This window comes from Microchirus variegatus, assembly GCF_963457635.1.
Source record: "Microchirus variegatus genome assembly, chromosome: 20".
Classification (NCBI taxonomy): Eukaryota; Metazoa; Chordata; class Actinopteri; order Pleuronectiformes; family Soleidae; genus Microchirus; species Microchirus variegatus.
Window position 1 is genome coordinate 763,153 of NC_139821.1, and position 19,348 is coordinate 782,500.

A 19,348-nucleotide genomic window follows, 5' to 3' on the forward strand; every position below is an offset into this window, starting at 1 on the left:
CTGAAATCAATGTTTGCGTTTACAGCCCAACAAAAGATCTGGAGTTTTTAAAACATATTATTTTGTTGTTGTTAGACAAACTTGTAAGTTTACATAAACTTGTTATTTAACATTTAAATTTATAATTTAAATTTTTTAATTATCTGAACAAGATTAGTTCACCAAACTGTTTGAAAACAGAATTTTTAAGTAAGTAAGTAAGTAAGTTTATAGTAATAATAACAATATTAGTTGATGGAACTTAAAAACTCAAACATTGATTGCAGTAAGTTGCTTTGAAATTTAGAGTTTTCTCATCTTTTTTTTACAGTGTATATTTGAATTTGAATGTAATGTAACGTGCACTCACGGAGAAGATCCATATTGACATTGTACCAGCATAATAACATGAAAGCAACACCTGTGACTGTCGTTTTAGTGTCTAAATATATTATATTTTCTCGACAGTTTTTAACAGCTGTGTATATTCTCTCTCTCTCTCTTGAAGTTTTCTCTCAGATGTTAAAATCATTGGTGGTGAGGAAGAGGAATGAGATTTCTTCATGCATGAAGCAGAGCGGACGAGCCTTCACCATGTCCTGCAGAGACAGAAGCAGTGATCTAACAGGCATCAGTGTTAGGACCACGTGTTGTCAGTCAGATATAAGTGTGCTCATAGAGATCCACTCTGCCGCCTGCGCGTTACGGTCGATTTGAACCACGTTCCCTCCTCACAAGCTGAAGCTGCGGTGATGCTGCTTGTAGAACTGCTGCTGCCGCTCTCTGGCGCTCGCCTCCGCCATCTTCTCCCTCCTGTCCGTCGCCGCGCCCCTGTCGGCCTCGTCGCCCGTCACGCTGCCCACGTCGCTGAGGTCGCCCAGGTGCTCCACCGAGTCGTATTTCTCCAGGTCTGAGGCGATGGTCTGCAGACTGATGACGGAGAGGGAGTCGGACCCGGCTCGCTCTCTCTCCTTCTCCGCCTCCTTCTGCTTGTACTTCTCCAGGTCGATGGCCGCGTCCACTCCACCATCACCACCACAGGCGCCATCTGCCTCGTGGTCTTTCGCGTCAGACTCCGCCCCGACGGGTGGACTCCGCCCACAGCAGACAGTGAGGCGCCCCGCGTGGTCCCGCCCCCTCTGGGCGTGGATCTGCTCGCTGATTTGCTCCAGGTTCCTCAGAGCGATGGAGTAGCGCGTCTTGACTTTGGCGACGTGTTGCTCCAGCAGCATGACTTTGGTCTTGTTCTCCTGGGGGTCACACAGAGGTCACACAGAGGTCACACAGAGGTCACACAGAGGTCACTCTCATCATCGTCATCTAGCACTGTAACGATACACAAACTCACGATTCGATTCGTATCACGATTTTTGACCCACGGTTCGATACATTCCACGATTTTTTACAAATTTAAAAAACATTTTATTCAAACAACATTTACTTATATAGCAACTTAATTTAACATTTAATAACAATATTTTGGAACACCGTGAACAGATTTGAACATAAATAAATAACCAAAGATTTCTCTCTTTTCTGTAACAAAATAATACTCTTGAGAAATACAAAGTAAATGATCAATCAGATTGGGCTTTGTCCCCAAAGCATGCTGGGAGTTGTAGTTCTTCATGAGAAGCAGTTTTGTTCCAGTGGAAATAACTTGTTTTGATAAACAGCAAAGGTAAGACAACATTTACGCTCGTATTTCTTGAAAGTCAGTTGTTGTTTTGCTCTTATTTTGGGGCTGGATCCGTGAATCTTGTTCGTAGAGTGATAAAAATCTGTGAATTCTCCGCTGTTCACAAAATCGCTTTTCAACGTGTGCGCCATAACGGGTTTTTTCCCGCTCCTGCAGGTTTGATCCATCGGTGTTTTAACTGTGTGTCGTGTACATAAGAATGGCTTATATGAGCTTTTAGCTGAGTTTCTGACCGTTCTGTGGGTATGCAGCATGTCTGTGTTTGTTAAAGTTAGACATGGTTTTATGACGCTTTTGTCGCTGCGTCTGACGCTGCCCCTGGTAAAGATGAGATTAACGCGATTAAAAAACACTGATGACTGTAATTAATTCATCACAATTAAAACGATAATTTGACACCTCTAATAAAAATACGTTTGTTAAGGTTTGTGGCTCTGAGTATCGCGATTTCGATTCCGATACGCATATCGTTACAGCCCTATCATCATCATCATCAACTTTAGACATCGATTTCACGCCTCAACAGAAAAAATGATCTCAGTGACCTCTGAGAAATGGATGGATTACAGCCGTGTTGCAGACTCAGCAGAGTATTTATGACTCGTATCACAGATTACGTCAGAGGCTGTAATCTGGGCTGTGTGAGGTGTTAGATTATCTGTTTTTACAGGAGGTTTAATAAAGAGCAACACAAATAAGAGCAGAATATATGAGCATCCTTGAGCTCTGACAGTCCTGTTAATCCCTCACATTAATAGTTTTGGAGTTAATATGGAAGTGAACTGGTGAGGATTTATCATTTTAATGGGATTCAGTTCAGTTCCAGAGAAAAATCAATATTTACAGACAACGTCCTGTAGGTGTTTACCTCCAGGATGTGGTTGAACTGGGCCTTGAGCTCAAAGTAAGGTTTGGACTTGACGATGACTCTTTTCAGCGACTTCTGCAGCATCTGAACACGAGCCTCGGCCTCCTGACAGGCGTGAGTGACCCTCATGTGTTCCCTCTCACTGCGCAGTCGCTCCTCCTCTGCTTCATTCACCTGTGATAATAATAATTATACACAAACGACACAGTAAGACTGTTTATTCATAAGAAATAGTAGTTTGTGGCTCTGAAGTTTCCCATTTTGAAGGCTCTAAATCAGGGGCCTCAAAGTCAAAATGACCTGGGGGAAAGTGAACTTCTACTCTGGTCAGGAGGAGCCAGGTGAAGGGAAAAAAAAGTCGAACAATTCAGGAAAAATTAACGGTTTAGTGATTCAAAATCTAAATTACAGTTACGTTTGCTTTGATATAATCGTTCACGACAAAAGAAACAACATATTCATGATGCAAAATGAATCTGTAAATAACGAAAACAGACAGAAATGGAACATAATTAAAACATTAAAAACAAAAAATGTATGTAAATTGTAGGGATGTGAATCTTTGGGTCGCTCACGATTCGATTCAAAATCGATTCTTGAAAAATGAAAAATTGATACGATGTATAGTGAGTTAAGGCAAATGATGGCATCAAAACAATAGAGTTTGTATAAGATAATGTGATAATGTGATCACACAAAGGCAAACTTAAGACAAAAGTTAACATTTATTCATTCAAAACAAATAAAAACTTACTTATTGTATAAAAAAATAACTTTAGCATAAATAAAAGCTTAAGCTAGCTGCCCTTTTTCTCCCAGAAGTTACAAAAATAATCTGTACACAAATAACACAAACTCTTTTTTTTTCTTCAAAATAGAAACCTTAAATTCGAATTTTGAAGTTAATGAATTGATTCAGAATCATGGATGATTAGAATCACAATTCATATGTGAATCGATTGTTTCCCCACCCCTAGTAAATTGCAATTAAAACTGCTGATATAGAATTAAATGCTGAATTTAATAATTTCAAAATAAGAGTAGGGCCGCAGGATAACGACTTGCGGGCTGCATGAGGCCCATGGGCCGCAACTTTGAGACCCCTGCTCTAAAGTTTAAAATGATTATTTCGAATAAAAATCATTATTTCTAATTTGTCAATGTCTCGATCCTATTTTCTATTCATTTTTGAAACTCTTTTGATGAATAAAAGTCTGACTTTTACTGGAAAACACAAACAAAAACGGTGACATACACTCCTCAGATTACACTCACCCCTGCTGATAGTGTCTCATATATTTACCTTGCAGGTCGCATGGTTGAGCATCTCCTGCCAGGTGGGATCCAGTGTGTTCTTGCCGTCGGCCATCAGACCCTGCTCTGCCACGTAGACCATCTCCCTGGCAGCTGTGTGCATAGAAACAGCTCTCTCGTAGCTCAGTGCAGCCTTCTGGGTCTCCTGCTGCGCCTGCAGGGACGAGACCAGGGTTTAACAGCAGACAGGAGTGGAAAGAGACGACGACACGACCCTTTAGTTCTGTTCAATCCAGACTTTAGGGCTGGGTGATACGGACCAAAAGCCAAATATGAGATAGATCTACAGGAGGAGTCAGAGCGAGACCAAAAACCATCACTTCAGTCTCTTTAAAATCCATCCAGGTCTTTATGTCATCAAGATATCAGAGAAAAGTCTGGATGTGTTAGTGAACTTTCTTCTGAGAGTAGAGCTGACGATCATCTGCATAACAGTGGAATGAAATGCCGTTAAAAGGCCTGTAACTGCACTAAAAGACCATTAAAGCTCACATAGAGTGGTCCTGTTGCACATATGTTAGTTATGGAGGTTTATTTACATACATTAACTTGTTTTTATGCTCAAAAACCTCCTAGTTGCTGTAAACGAGCTGATAGAAATCTGTCTTTTCTGACGCTGTCCTGAGCCGCGATATTTCAGACATAAATCTCTACCCCAGAAGACAGACTGTCTTGTGATTGGCCGATACCCAGAAGTGACATATTCAGCACACCAGCTCTCAGAAGCACAGCTCCCCCCTCTGGAACGGTGGATGCACTGCTCCTCATTATCAAAACATTGTTTTAACAGTGTTTAAAAATAGCTTCTTCACGACTCCCCGCCTCAGTCCCTTTGACGACCTTTGACCCAGAGACAGACCCAGAGTCAGAAGACACTGTCGCTCGTGAAACACCTCCACAACGGACGTTATTCTTCTTCTGCGGTTCAATGTTCATCGCAACCGGATGTGCCCGGACTAGTGCCCGGAGCAGGAGGATCTGCTGTTCAGGAGAAATGCTGTTTACGTAACCGGACCGGGTTTTTTCAGAGATCTCGTTGAGCCCGAGATTACAATAAAACACAGCGTTCTCAGCAGTGGTTGAACTGTTTGTTTAGAACCTTCAGGGCTTCTTAAACAAATACATGATGCAAATACACACTAAAAAACAGCGTTAATTGGAACTTCCGGTCTAGGTCCACTTTAAGAAAAAACGACTTTCAAATACGATTTATTCATTTACAATGAAGTGTTGTCAAATTCCCAAGCGTCTAATCTCACACCGTCGATGCTCCGACAGAAACCTGCTCTCCAGATTGTGTGTAGGCTGAGATCCAGTTCACGTGGATTACAGTTTACACCTGGCACATGAATAGTGAATGTCCTGCTGTGATCAGATGCCACTTCACTGCTTCACAAAGACGAGTGTTCAGTTTCTTTACACGAGCAAAACGGTTAAGTGAAGACAGAAGAAGAAGAAGGAGGAGGATGGACCACCAGATACATGTCGTCTCGTCAATGGAGACGAGCATGAGTGATGATTTTCGCTAACGGGATTGTAATCTGAGGGTTGCCGGTGCGATAAGCTGCAGTTTACCTCTTTTGCAAGACGGCGAGCTTCATAATACGGTCTCGCTTTCTCAATGCAGCTCCCGAGCTGCGAGCTGTGAGTGTTCAGCTTCCTGGCAGACTCCGTCAGAATCTTCCTGTAGCCTGATCTGGCGTCCTGGAGGATTTATGCAGAGAAATGGATGTAATGTTAGGTTTAAGCTCCATTAAAAATACATCACAGGACAGAACACTGACCAAAGAACGAAGGTTTCACGCTCTGGGTTTGACTTACGTCCAGCTGCAGTTCGAGCTTGTTGATTTCTGCACTGGCTTCATTGAGGTGTTCCAACTCCTCCTGGGGAAAAATACACAACAATGCACCGTTTCATCTTTGTTTGTCGTACAGACATCATATACAAGCTCATAACTTTAAGGACTGATGAGTATTTTATTGTTTTACCGCGAGTGAGTGTTTTAAAAATGCATGGATGTCCTGCTGTCAGGCTGTTTTAACATTTAATGGAACCACACATTCCATTTTAGACAGCCATAATAGTATTTCTGCTAGTCAAAGTTGTGTTCTCACTAGGCTGAATGGTAATTAAAGATATCCACAATAACATTCTTACTAGTGGAAATGTTATTTCACGATATCTACAACTTTGATTGTACTTTCTAAAAAAAATCTAATAATCCTTGAAAAGTGGCCGTTTTAACATTTCATCGCTACAGTGGATATGTATCACAGATATTTTACTGTGTCATTCTTTCGAGGACGACACTTTGGCCATTCATGTGTATTGGATTTTCAATTTCAGATCCACAACGTCATTCTGGAGAAACTCTCATTTCAGATATCTGAAATGACAACTGTGGACAGGAAGAATGATGTTGTGGATATCTGAAATGTTCTTTTTGACGAGGAAGAATTGAATCACAGGTATCTGTAATATAATCCAGTCTGGCTATTAAATGTTAAAACAGCTTGCCATAGTCCTGCTCTCTTCATACGACGACCTACTGCATCTTCTCAGTGATCACATCATTTTCCTTTTTCTTAAAATAACTATTTCTGTCTCTCTTTATATTTCAATGTACGTCCATGTCTTACCCAATATTCACACTACACAAGAGTACACACCTCTGTGTACATCCAACCTTCACAGACACACTCCCACTATAAGAAAACACACTTCCTACGACCACTGCACTAGTTATAGCTAATACAACAATAATCAGTAGCCCTATGATTAATACCTATAAACCAAGGCTGTTCAACTTGAGGCCCGGGGGCCAGAACCGGCCCTTCAAGCAATTTGGACCGGCCCGCAGGCCATAGTACGAACTATGAACCAACTGTAGTAATTGTGCCTGAATATTTTTGGCCCTGTTACTTATATTTCTGCAAAAATAGCCTATTGTGGCCATTGCACCTTAATGTGGTTTATATTGTTACCGCTAATTGAGTAAGAGCCAATTGTGACTGTTATACCCAAATGTTGGTTTTACTGTAACTGTGACCTTTTTGAACTATACACAAATTGAATTGTACCTGAATGTTGGTGGTTTTGTTATTTACATTTTTTGCACAAAACTAGCAGCTATTTCAATAAATAAGTGCTAAATAAGTTATAACATTTTGTATCCGTTTACTGTACATGCAACACATAATAGTAGTAGTAGTAGTAAGTTTTAGTTGAATATCTCTGCTATAATCAGTAGATAAACATGTAAACACTGACAGCATCAGTGGACCGTGTGTATCGGCTCCTCTCTGACCTGGATGCGGGGGTCCAGCTCCTCCTCGTACGGACTGTGCGGTTGCTCCCCGGCGCTTCTCTGCTTGTCGCCCTCTCCTTCCCCGCAGACGTCCCTGTGGTCCGGCTCCACTCTGGACCCGTCGCTCTCCGCGGGTCGAACCTTCTCGTCGCTGTCCCCATCGGGCAGAACCTCTCTCCAGTCGCCGGCATCCGACTCCCCGGAGCCCGCGGGGCTCTCGCGCAGGTCGCCTAGCTCCATTCCAGGCCGGGCAGCTACCGCTAGCTAACAACCGCGGACACCGGAAAACGGCGGCGACGTCAAAAACACAAATTAAACGCTCGGACCTGTTGACGGCGGGTGGTTGTGACGACGCAGCGTTAAATTCGAAACAGACGAACCCTGCGACAGCGAGGGTTAAGTTTCCGATACGCCATATCAAATCACACCGAAACGCGAAGCCACTGGGGGATAGCCGTGCATGCTAACAGGCTAACAGTGACAATGTAGTGGGCGATTTAAGACAAACAGGTGAAAACAGAGCGGAAAAGTGGACGGAGGTGCGTCACCGTGTCCCTCCACACCCAGCGCGTCTTCTCCCATCTCTCTGCGGCTCTTCGTGACTTTAGACCGGACTGCAGAGCTCGAGGTTTCGGTGTCACATCGTCGTCATAGATGAGGTAAACACACGGAGGAGGGAAGACGCGCTGCGCCTTTTTGGTCAGTGACGGCTTCCGTAGACAGTGTCATCACTAAGAGGGCTTTCCTCTGATATACACTGTTATTGTTATTATTATATGTAGTATTATTATTATTATTAGTATGAATTCGAATTACACTAAAAAACGTAATACACTTTACGAAAGGAGGAAATTATTCATTAATAATAACTCTAAACATCTATTCTACAGCTGGATATAATACATTTATGTGCTCGGGAATTATTTATAATTAAATTAGAGGTTAAAAAAATATGTATGTGTATATATGTATATATTATATATTACATGATATATTCATACATACATATACATGTATATGTATATATACATATATATATCTTCATCCTATACAAGTAAATATACTCAATATCATGTCATACCATATCAAATAACCTTTTTTATTCCAAAAATATACCAACACCAAAATGCTGAAGTTTCCAAAAGCTCCCTATGAGACATTTAAGAGTCATTTAAAAAAAAAAAAATATTGTAAAAAATAAAATAATTAAATTCAAGCTCTGAGAAATGAATGGAGGAAATTATTAATTCATAATAATAACTCCAGCAACTATTTTACAGCTGGATATGGATGTTTATGTGCTGGGGAATTAAATTCTGGGAATTAAATTACAGGTTTAAAAAAATGTATCTTGTACTTACATGTGAGGCAAATCACAAATAAATATCAAATGTCCCAGATTTGTATATATTTATATATATACACACATATACACATATATGTGTATGTGTATATACGCATACACATATATATAAACACATATATATCTTCATCCTATACAAGTAAATATACTTGTTACAAATTACACACCGTAGATTAAACTCTTTTTTTATTCCAAAAATATACCAACACCAAAATGCTGAAGTTTCCAAAAGCTCCGCATGAGACAACATTGAAGAGTCATTTAAAAAAAAAAAAAAAATATTGTAATCATAAAATAATTAAATTCAAGCTCTGATAATCTGACAAAGATTATACAATCAATGATATACTGCAACACCACGAGCACCCACACCACAGATGATTCACACAGGCCATCACAAACTGATAATAACTTAAAGAGTGGCTGCAGTGGTAACTGCACTGAATGCATTCATTCATGTCATGTGCACATTTTGCATCATACAAAAATAGACAGCTGGTGAAATACAGCAACGATGTGTTTTTAGGCTTTATCCTACACTGTAAAAACATGTTTGGATAAATGGAAAAAGACCTGAGAAACATTGGCAGAGAGAGGAAGAGTGTCTTTGGTTTCATCAAGAAGAAAACAAGAGTTCCTATTTGAAGACATACTTTAGCTCTTTGGTCTGAAAGGCTCCAACCATCTGACATCAAGAAATGACTGAAAGGAGACTGCACAAAGGCCTTGTCCTGGGTTAGTCCTGGGTTATTCCTGGGTTAAGGCCACATTAAACTTCTCCGACTGCGTCACGTGGTGACGGATACGCGTTGCAATTTCGCAAGGTTGTCGTGCTTCTGGCTACAGTGAGAAATGGCGTCCGAGAGAGAAAAACTGTTGTTGTTGTTGAAACAGTGGCCGTTTCTCACTTTTCTGTGTCACGGAACGCAGTTTTAAGATCATTTGAGGCGAGAAATTAGCCATTTAGAGTCTAAACATGTGGTTTGTGTGTTAAGATATGATGTATTTATAGTTTGGCAGCGACGTTGTCGGCGGTGATCAGCTCCGCCTCTGTGGCCGGCACAGAGCAGCGTTATCTCGGCCTGTTCCTGAGGACCAAATCGCAGCTCTTGCCGTCTCCGTTGTCCCTTGACGGACACTTAAAAAATATTTCGTGCAGCCGGAGACGACGCAGAGGCTCTCTGACTTTACGCAGGAGTATAAATTGGGCTTTAGTTCCAGGTGACATCATACTTGGTCCATCCCGGAGGAGGAGCCAAGTAGATTCTCCTCCCCTTTGCGATGAAGCTGACGACTCCTCTGTATCCCGTTCGTGGGACTCCAGACTTCAGGTCGTCCATGATTCCCAGGCTTTTGGCCAGGACTTTGAACGCGTCCTTACTGGAGTACTGGAGCCTGAAGGGTCCGGGTCCTTTGAGCTGACCCTGCTTCACGGCTTCATACGAAACCACGCGTGCGTCGTCGTAAACGTCCTTCTCAAAGTTCTCTCTGTACGTTTCCTCTCTCAGGTAGCTCAGGTCCAGCTCGGTGAAAGGCACGTATTGGTCGTTGAGTTTGATGTAACGCAGGTATTTGTCGTAGAACTGACCGAGGCTCACGCCCTGGCGACCGAACGTTAAAGTCCGAGAGATCTCCGGGCGAATGCAGGCGCGGTCGCGGCGTTGCTCTGGGCGACGCATCCAGTCGTCCCAGAAAGACGGCGGCCATTTTGGCTCCAGCTCTTCCCACAGCTCCCTGAGGAGCATCCACCCGAGGCCAGGGAAGAAATCCGTCCTGTAGAGCAGGTCTGCCTTCCCCGGATCTACATAACCGTCTCTGCCGTTATCGTTCCACGCCGACACGCACCACAGGCTCGGGTCAGACCTGAGGAGCGGCAGCGACGCGCTGAAGTACTCAAAGAAGTCTGGTGCCACCTACAGGACGAGATGAGAATAGTTCAATTAGTGTGACACAACACAAGGAAATTATGAACTTTTTCATATTGTGCCAGCAAAATGTTACTTAAAATGTGATTTAAAGGCGCCATATGTAAGAATGTGGTCAAAAACAGTTACTACATTCAAAGTCAAGATACCGAGGTCTTTTAGGTTTCGTTTTCAGACGTAACTGTACAACCCGTGGTTGCTCTGCAGCTGAGACTCTACTGACTGCAATCATTGGTAGATGGCGGTAGGTGGCGCCACATGACGCCAAAACATGATTTCAAAACATAAACATGATTTGCAGTCTGCAAAATTCTTTTTTTTAATGCAAATATTTTGTCTGTACTGTTGTTGTTGGTGAGTTCAGTTTGTTATATGAACATTATTCCTGAGTCTCTGTGACATATTAGGAGGATTTTATCATTTATTACATAATGCACCTTTAATCATAAAAATAAAATAATAATATAACATATAACCTGACTCTGCTCTCAATATAGTAAATAGTTTTGAATTTGGAATGTTAGACATTGTTGTGAAGGGAAGTTGCGCTTGTCCCACATGTATAATGTTCCCCCTGGAATCTTATCATCTCTACAAAATGTTCCGACCTCTTATTATTAACAGTACTCGGCTGCCGTTGCCAGTGTTTTTACCTCCAAGTCGTCCTCCACGACCACAACAGAGGAATGAGACGTCGTTCTGAAGACCTGGCTGAGAGCCCAGCGGTAATGCCGGGAGATTTTGTAATAACCCTGAAACTTCTTGTGCTCCGGCTGCACGGCGATGTCCGACAGGTCCGGCTGTTTCAGGTGAGTTATTTTACTCCCGTAGGAACCGATGACCTGAGCCGTCTCAGCGTGTCCACAGTCCTGACTCACTATGATGGGATGAAGCTCCGCTGAAGGACGGTACTGCAGGAGTTTGTCCAGGCAGCGCCTCACGGTGACCCTGTTACAGGCTATGACCAGGATGGGGATGACGTGCTCAGGGGGGGCGACGACGACCTTTGGGTGGTTTCTGTTCGGTGGCTCCCACAGCGACTGGTGTTTCTGGATCTGGATCAGGATTTCTTTCTGCAGTTCCAGCTCTTTTTCAAACGTGTTTGCCATTCGCAGCACCTCTCCCACCACATCATTTCTGGGCTTCGATGCCACCCTCACATCCTTCTGCTCTTGGCCGGGCACGCCAGACTGTCCGGGTGGAGGTCGGCCCCACAGCAGGAGAACCAGGATGGCGTTCCAGGTGACGAACAGGAGCATTCCACACAGGATCAGGGAGCCTTTCTTTCGGATCATGGTCCAGAAGCTTCACGAGCAGAGAGGGGGATGAGGACGGGTGAGTCTGAACGAACAGACCAGAGGAAGAGGACGAGGGACGAGCAGCTGGAGATCATCACAAGAACATGATGATGGTGATGGAGCTGCACCGTGTTGGCTCAGAATAAAGGGAAGGATTCATCCTGGAGATGAAGATCCTCAGCTTTCAATGTCGTCTGCCATCTGAAATAATAAAGACATAATATACTTTATTATGAAAATAACAATAATAATAAAAATAACTTTTAATTATTTTAACAATCAGATATGAAATAATTGGTTAATTTACATCCATATGTGAATATTGAGTTTGTAATAAACAAAATACAACTGATGGATCAGAAAAGCTCAAATCAGCCGCACTTACTTTTCGAGTGCACAAGTATTCTCAGCATTATGGTAAATGCGGCGTATTTCGAAACAGCGTATTTACTTCCGGTACGAATAACTTCAAAATAAAGGTATTAAGAACTCTTTAATATAATTCTCACCTAGATTTCAAATAAAACATGTTCTATATGAGTGTTTTATCCTCACATGATGAATAAAAAAGACCAACGTATCTTTACAGAATATCAAGCATTTTATTTTGGCCTTTCTCCACTCTGGTGCAGTAAAGATACTTTAATGTTTATTATTCATTATATAATGGTTGCATTAAACACTTTAAATGGAACATATTTTATTTTAAATGTAGGTTAGAATTAAAGTATTCTGATTCTGATACTTTTATTTTGAATTCAGGAAGTAAATAGGCCGTTTCTCCGCATTTACCATAATACTGAGAATACGTGTGCACTCGAAAGTGAAGTGACCGAAACTATTCCTGATCGATAGACTTTTGTCACCTGTTGCTGTTTATGAACGAAAACTCACTTAAACTTATCATTTAAATGTAAATAATGAAAAAGTCTGTCTGATGTAAATAGTGAAGCTTGTTGAAATGAGCTCTCACCGACACAGTCACTCTCTTCTTCTTCTTCTTCTTCCTGTTGACTTTTCTTCCCTCTCTTTTCGATAATGACAAGCGGCAAATTAAAGTGAGACAAACAGAGGATTAGTGACACAATAGTGACACTGATCTGCCGACACTCGTTAAATTAACAATAATCCTTTAGCGACACGGCGAGAAAAAGACGATGAAGAAAGAGGGCGAAAAGTAACACGACAACTTCCGGTGTAGATGGAGTCAGGGCGGAAGTCCCGCCCCCAACTGTCACCTGGAAGAATTACGCAACAGTCAACGGTGACGGTGTGTGTGTGTGTGGGGGTGTGTGTGTGTGTCATATTTCAAATTAAAATGAATTAGCAGAAATGCTTTTAGCTTCATTTTCTGACTCATAAATAAAATTAATAATCAATATTTAAAAATGACTGAATTAAAAACAAATTTTTTTTTCATTTTCCATAATTCAAAATGCGTGAGTGACGTCACTGGCCACGCCCCTTGACGTGTGTTTGTGTTGTTGTCAGTTAATGACGTGTGAATAAACAGAGATGTTGTTGTGATGCCAGCGTTTATCAGAGTGTTTGTTTACTTTCACACCAGAGGAACCGTTACCACAGTAGAGCAGATACAGCGGTCCGTCACATAGACCACCCCCCTTCAGACAGGTTGATTTGGTACGCCCCAAAGCATCGAGATTACATTCACACCTATGCAAACAGACCGAACCAAGGGACCAAACAGGTTTGGTGGAGCACCAAATACTGTAGGTGTGAAAACACCCATAGACCTCTTAGACCTCTTAGACCACTAAGACCTCTTAGACCACTTAGTCCTCTTAGACCTCTTAGACCACTTATACCTCTGAGACCTCTGAGAACTCTTAGACCACTTAGACCTCTTAGACCACTAAGACCTCTTAGACCACTTAGTCCACTTAGACCACTAAGACCTCTTAGACCACTTAGTCCTCTTAGACCACAGTCCTCTTAGACCTCTAAGACCACTTAGTCCTCTTAGACCACTTAGTCCTCTTAAACCTCTTAGACCACTTAGACCTCTTAGACCACTCAGTCCTGTTAAACCTCTTAGAAACCCTTGAAAAACAAATGGTTCCAGGTAGCACCTCAGGCCTTGTACACTCTTCAAAATAAGGGTTCCAAAAGGGTTCTTCTACAAGGGCTGAGGTTCTACCTGGAACCATTTTCTTCTGAAAACCCCTTTCCTGAATAAAGGGTTTTAAAAAGGGTTCTTGGTGGAACCCTCCAAAAGGGTTTAAGGTTCTACTTGGAGCCAAAAAGGGTTCTCCTATGAGGACAAGCTGAAGAACCTTATATGGTTCTACTAAGCACTTTTATTTCTAAGCGTGTACTGACTGACACTCATGATCTTCACCTCTGAACTCTATCTACGACAGGTCTATGTACATAATTCTATAAGAGAGTAGAAGAACCCTTTAGAAATCTTATTTCTAAGTGTAGAAGAACCCTTTAGAACCCTTATTTCTAAGAGCGTATAGAAAAAGCTCTGTATGAGCCTGTGAGTGAACTGTTGTGTAAATCAGCTTTGAATTGAAATAAAAAAAGTCTTCTATAAGTTCATTTATAATATTTCCTGGTGAGTTTTAGTCCCTGGAAAAACAACACTTCAGAATCCTGACGTGTTCCTTTAAAGTACTTATTTATATATAAAGTAGTATATAGTAGTAGTAGTATATACAAAGTTTTCCTTCCTTTCCGTTCTGTCTGTCACAGACCTGTCAGAGTAAACAGATCACGATGGTAAAAACATGCAGACAAACAGGTTTGTGAGGACGTTCTGTTGACTGTTCTGAAGGTTCCTCAGTGTCAGGTGTCTCTGGAGGAATCGGACGACAAACACGTGTGTTTCTGTAGAACATCTTTTAATTTCCAAATAACATTTTCTTTTTAAAAACGTAGATTACACCTCGAAACAGAACTTGATATGTGCTTTGAAAATACTGAACAAAAAGTACAAATACAAAATATATATAAATCCTCTATGATTATGTACAAAGAGCAGGTGAATAAACCTGAAGGTGATAAAGACAAAGAACGACTTAGTGCATTTGAACATTTACAGCTTATTTAAAACCATGAAGAGCACGTTCCTCACATATTCACAGTCAGAACAAAGAACACAGCAGTTAATTTGTCCTGTTTCTTTCCTTCATGTGCAACTTTTCTCCTGTTTTAAAACAGGTTTCTGTTCTGGTTTTCCTTCATTTCTCACCGTCACAGTCATGTGACCCAAGTCTGATCTCTGCAGCAGTGTTTTTCAGACCCTGGTCCTCAGGGAACCCTGGTCTACAAGTTCAAGATCAGGGGTTCTCAAAGTTTTGATACCTGAGGGCCAATTTAGGAACCCACCATTGGACCGAGGGCCAATTTAGGAACCCACCATTGGACCGAGGGCCAATTTAGGAACCCAACATTGGACCGAGGGCCAATTTAGGAACCCAACATTGGACCGAGGGCCAATTTAGGAACCCAACATTGGACCGAGGCCCAATTTAGGAACCCAACATTGGACCGAGGGCCAATTTAGGAACCCAACACTGGACCGAGGGCCAATTTAGGAACCCAACACTGGACCGAGGGCCAATTTAGGAACCCAACACTGGACCGAGGGCCAATTTAGGAACCCAACATTGGACCGAGGGCCAATTTAGGAACCCAACATTGGACCGAGGGCCAATTTAGTAACCCAACATTGGACCGAGGCCCAATTTAGGAACCCAACATTGGACCGAGGGCCAATTTAGGAACCCAACATTGGACCGAGGGCCAATTTAGGAACCCAACATTGGACCGAGGCCCAATTTAGGAACCCAACATTGGACCGAGGGCCAATTTAGGAACCCAACATTGGACCGAGGGCCAATTTAGGAACCCAACATTGGACCGAGGGCCAATTTAGGAACCCAACACTGGACCGAGGGCCAATTTAGGAACCCAACATTGGACCGAGGGCCAATTTAGGAACCCAACATTGGACCGAGGGTCAATTTAGGAACCCAACATTGGACCGAGGGCCAATTTAGGAACCCAACATTGAACCGAGGGCCAATTTAGGAACCCAACATTGGACCGAGGGCCAATTTAGGAACCCAACATTGAACTGAGGGCCAATTTAGGAACCCAACATTGGACTGAGGGTCAATTTAGGAACCCAACATTGGACTGAGGGCCAAGTTAGGAACCCAACATTGGACCGAGGGCCAATTTAGGAACCCAACATTGGACCGAGGGCCAATTTAGGAACCCAACATTGGACTGAGAGTCACCAAAGGAAAAAAAACATAAATAAATCCCATTTGTACTAACTTTAATGACCAGATTGCAGTTCTACAGTTTAGCGTTAAGTAATATAAGCGTTAATATAATGTAATTTAATCATTAATATAATAACGCTTTATAATTTACTGGGTAATTACCCAGTATTTTGGCCATTGTTCTTACCTTCTAATTACAGGTTAATACCAAGTAACACATTTCTGTTACCATATATTTACTGGGTAAATAGCTAGTAATTGGGGGCTGTAGCTACCTGCTTATTACCAGCTTATAACACATTAATACACTAAAATTCACCATATAGAAACCAGGTAAATACCCAGTATTTTTGTTTACACTTATTGGTCTGTATCCAGTAATGTCCAATAAACATTTAACAAGCTTAGTCGCTCCTGGATTAAAACTATCAACTGTAATTCACCGCGGGGCCGCCAGAAATGTTTCTGCGGGCCGCCATTGGGCCCCGGGCCGCACTTTGAGAACCAATGGTCTAGAAGTTCTAACACCTGATTGACACGATCAGCTCGTTTTTAGGCGTCTGCAGAGCTTCATGATCGTCTGAAGGACAACATCTACATCATGAAGGACCAGCGTTCCCTGAGGACCAGGGTTTGGGAAACCTTCACCTTCAGGGCGTGGATCCTCCTCCAGCCCCTGACGGACTCTGAGATGTTTGGTTCCCTGGGTTACCCGGCGGTCGCTGAACGGCGATGTTTGGTACGATGATGAAGGCCAGGATGCCGACCAGCATGAGCGCCACGGTGACGGTGATGACGGACGCCACCACGGCGTAATAACAGCGGTCCGAGCGGAAAAGCCTCCGCAGTCGACCTCTGACCCGGTTCGGAGGCCGGCCCACGTCCACCACGGTGGCCGACGCGACCCTCTGCTCTCCCGGACTCTGGTCCGGGTCACCGCCGCCCACCACCACCGCGCCATCCTGAGTCTTGGCGGGCAGACTGAGGGCGTTGGGTTTGGTCGGGCTGACGGGCGGAGGAGGAGGGTTCTTCAGGAGCAGCTTGCCCTTGCTGCGTTTGAAGCGTATGGACAGCGCCCTCTGCATGTCCGGAGGGAGTTTGCCGATGATGTCCTGGTTGTTGTCCAGGCGCGGCAGGTCCTGGCCGTGAGGGATCTCCGTCAGCTCGCGGCACACGGGGCACGACAGGGTCTTGAGCTCCGGCGAGGTGACGTTGATGCGGGCGAGACACTCCAGGCAGAAGGTGTGGCCGCACACCAGCAGCTTCGGCGTCCTGAAGACGTTGTCGTACGCGCAGAAGCAGACGGCGCACTCCGTGTCCTCCACGTCGTCTTCCGGAGGCCTCGCCGCCTTCCTGCGCTCGCCCTCCCCGTCCCCGCGGTCGCGTTTCCGCGGTTCCTCGCTCCGCCCTCGCCGCCTCCACTCTCCGCGGTCGCGCTCGCTCCTCCTCCCTCGCTCCGCTCTCTCCGAGTCGTTGCTGCGAGATCGTCGGGCTCTTGACGCTCGCTCTCGCCGCCGCTGGTCCTCCTTGGTCGAGATCCTCTGCTCCGGTTTGGGTTTGACGTTGGGGGCCGGTTTGGGCCCGTGACCGTGGCCCCCCTCAGGTCTATGTCTGTCCCTGCTGTTGCTCATGATGGAGGGATGATGTTAGAGGTAGAGAGTGAGCTGAAACCTGCTTTCTGGTTTCCTAACAAGAGCTGTGGGAGGAGAAGAAAAACATCTTGAATAAAGCATAGCAGCGTATTTAGAGAAGCTAATATTTAACCTCCCTCTGTTTTCAAAATAGTTATTTACATCAAGCTGCATAAATACACTGTCGATCACCTCCAAACCTATAGGGGGCAGTGTAGGGAGAAGCATAAAGTCATGAGAGCCAATCAGAATCCTCAGAATCAACAACGACGACACATAACCGGCGTTTTCAGAGTTTTTCGGAATAATCGTTTTCAGTGATAGAAACAGAATATTCGTGTAAATGTGAGGCCAAACCGTGGGGAAATATCTGCGTTTTTCCCTTCGTGTAAACAAGGCCTAAGTCGATTTATTTACAGAAACAACTTAACTGGATTACAGAAACGCTCTTGAAGTTGGAGTTAGCCAGACTTTCAAGTGTTACCAAGAACTTATAAACATCAACATATGTGTTTCTAACCCTCTGAATAACCTGACTACACCACAGGGTAAGAGCTGTTAACTGATGAATCACAACAGCATTAAACACTGATCAACTATAACATTAAAACCCCATTAAAACCATCAGGGGCCTCAAAGTCCAAATGAACTTCTAGTCTGGTCAGGTGGAAAAAGTCCAACAATTGAGATGATTAGAAAATAAAAAAATGATATCCTGATAATCCATCATGATGTTACAATTACAAATAGCTAGGCTGATATCGCACACCCTTTCAAAATAAAAGTCTTTGTTTTGATAGATACTTCAAAAGTTCTGTAAATAACAAAAAAAACAGACTTAAACATGAACTCATAATATACATGTAGACAATTGTAATTAAAACACTACATAGGCTTATGTATAAATAAATTTTTAAATTTTGTCATTTCAAAATAAAAGTCTTTGTTTTGATAGATAGTTCAAAAATAAATAATTCTGTAAATAACAAAAACTTAAACATGAACTCATAATATACATGTAGAAGTGTAAAAGTGTATTTAAAGTAATTTAATGTTTACTGTGTTTGATATTTAGAATCCATGAGTGTTTTCTCCTGAGTATGAAGGTCAGGGTTCAGAACTCATCACTTCCTGTTTCTAAGTCTCTTTTAAAAACACATATTTTCTTCCTGACGTTGATTGATTGACTGAGTCGTGAAGTTCATCGCGTTCATGTTTTTGTTCGTGTTTTAGAGATTGTTTATTTTCCATGTTTTAAAAAAAAAAAACTCCTCCAGGTATTTACCTGCAGTGTTTGATGATGATGATGATGATGATGATGAAGCAATATTCCTAATCCCTCACGCTCACGTAACATCGCTATTGTACTGAAATCATCTCAGTTTGGTCCTAACCTATAAACCTGAGTCACGTACGCATGTGTGTGTGTGTGTGTGTGTGATGCCTTCAGGGCTTCATTGTTTGTTGTTGAAAGTACGTGGCAAACATTCCATCATTTTATGACCGATAAACACAAGCGTTCAAAAGTTTGGGCACACTTAGAAAATGTCCTTGTTTTTCAAAGAAAAGCTCTTTTTTTAAATGAATATAACATTAAATTAAAATTAATAAATTAATTAATATACGTCTGTTTTTTAATAGAATATGTTCATAGGTGTATATAGTGTTTGCTAATGGTGTTAGAAGTTATTGGATGATTAGAAA

At 42.6% G+C, this 19,348-nt stretch overlaps 3 protein-coding genes across 3 annotated transcripts; all 3 read right to left on the minus strand.

The window, feature by feature from the left end:
• Positions 1–302: 302 nt before the first annotated feature.
• On the minus strand, positions 303–7,792 carry LOC310942023 (SH3 domain-binding protein 5-like). The gene is made up of 6 exons (XM_083907294.1): positions 7,169–7,792; positions 5,682–5,744; positions 5,436–5,564; positions 3,850–4,014; positions 2,547–2,720; positions 303–1,229 (listed from the first exon to the last, which is right to left on the minus strand). Exons 1-6 carry the CDS (start codon positions 7,406–7,408, stop codon positions 711–713), a joined length of 1,290 nt encoding a protein of 429 aa, XP_083763420.1. The 5' UTR covers positions 7,409–7,792; the 3' UTR covers positions 303–710.
• Positions 7,793–9,742: 1,950 nt separating this feature from the next.
• On the minus strand, positions 9,743–11,751 carry mgat1a (alpha-1,3-mannosyl-glycoprotein 2-beta-N-acetylglucosaminyltransferase a; the record flags this gene model as incomplete). Its single annotated transcript, XM_083906589.1, has 2 exons — positions 9,743–10,444; positions 11,110–11,751. The coding sequence occupies 2 exons, from the start codon at positions 11,749–11,751 to the stop codon at positions 9,743–9,745; spliced, it is 1,344 nt and encodes a 447-aa protein (XP_083762715.1).
• A 4,912-nt stretch (positions 11,752–16,663) lies between these two features.
• Positions 16,664–17,644, minus strand: rnf183 (ring finger protein 183; the record flags this gene model as incomplete). The annotated part of the gene is made up of 1 exon (XM_083906692.1): positions 16,664–17,644. One exon carries the CDS (start codon positions 17,642–17,644, stop codon positions 16,664–16,666), a length of 981 nt encoding a protein of 326 aa, XP_083762818.1.
• Between the last annotated feature and the right edge of the window lie 1,704 nt (positions 17,645–19,348).

What these genes read in the sequence shown, in the direction of transcription:
- LOC310942023 (XM_083907294.1), bottom strand. Translation starts at nt 7,408, where the DNA reads ATGGAGCTAGGCGACCTGCGCGAGAGCCCCGCGGGCTCCGGGGAGTCG. An exon ending in CTCGCCGTCTTGCAAAAGAG is followed by an intron (nt 4,015 to 5,435) that starts GTAAACTGCAGC and finishes TCGTCCCTGCAG; the next exon opens with GCGCAGCAGGAGACCCAGAA. An exon ending in TCAACCATGCGACCTGCAAG is followed by an intron (nt 2,721 to 3,849) that starts GTAAATATATGA and finishes TTATTATCACAG; the next exon opens with GTGAATGAAGCAGAGGAGGA.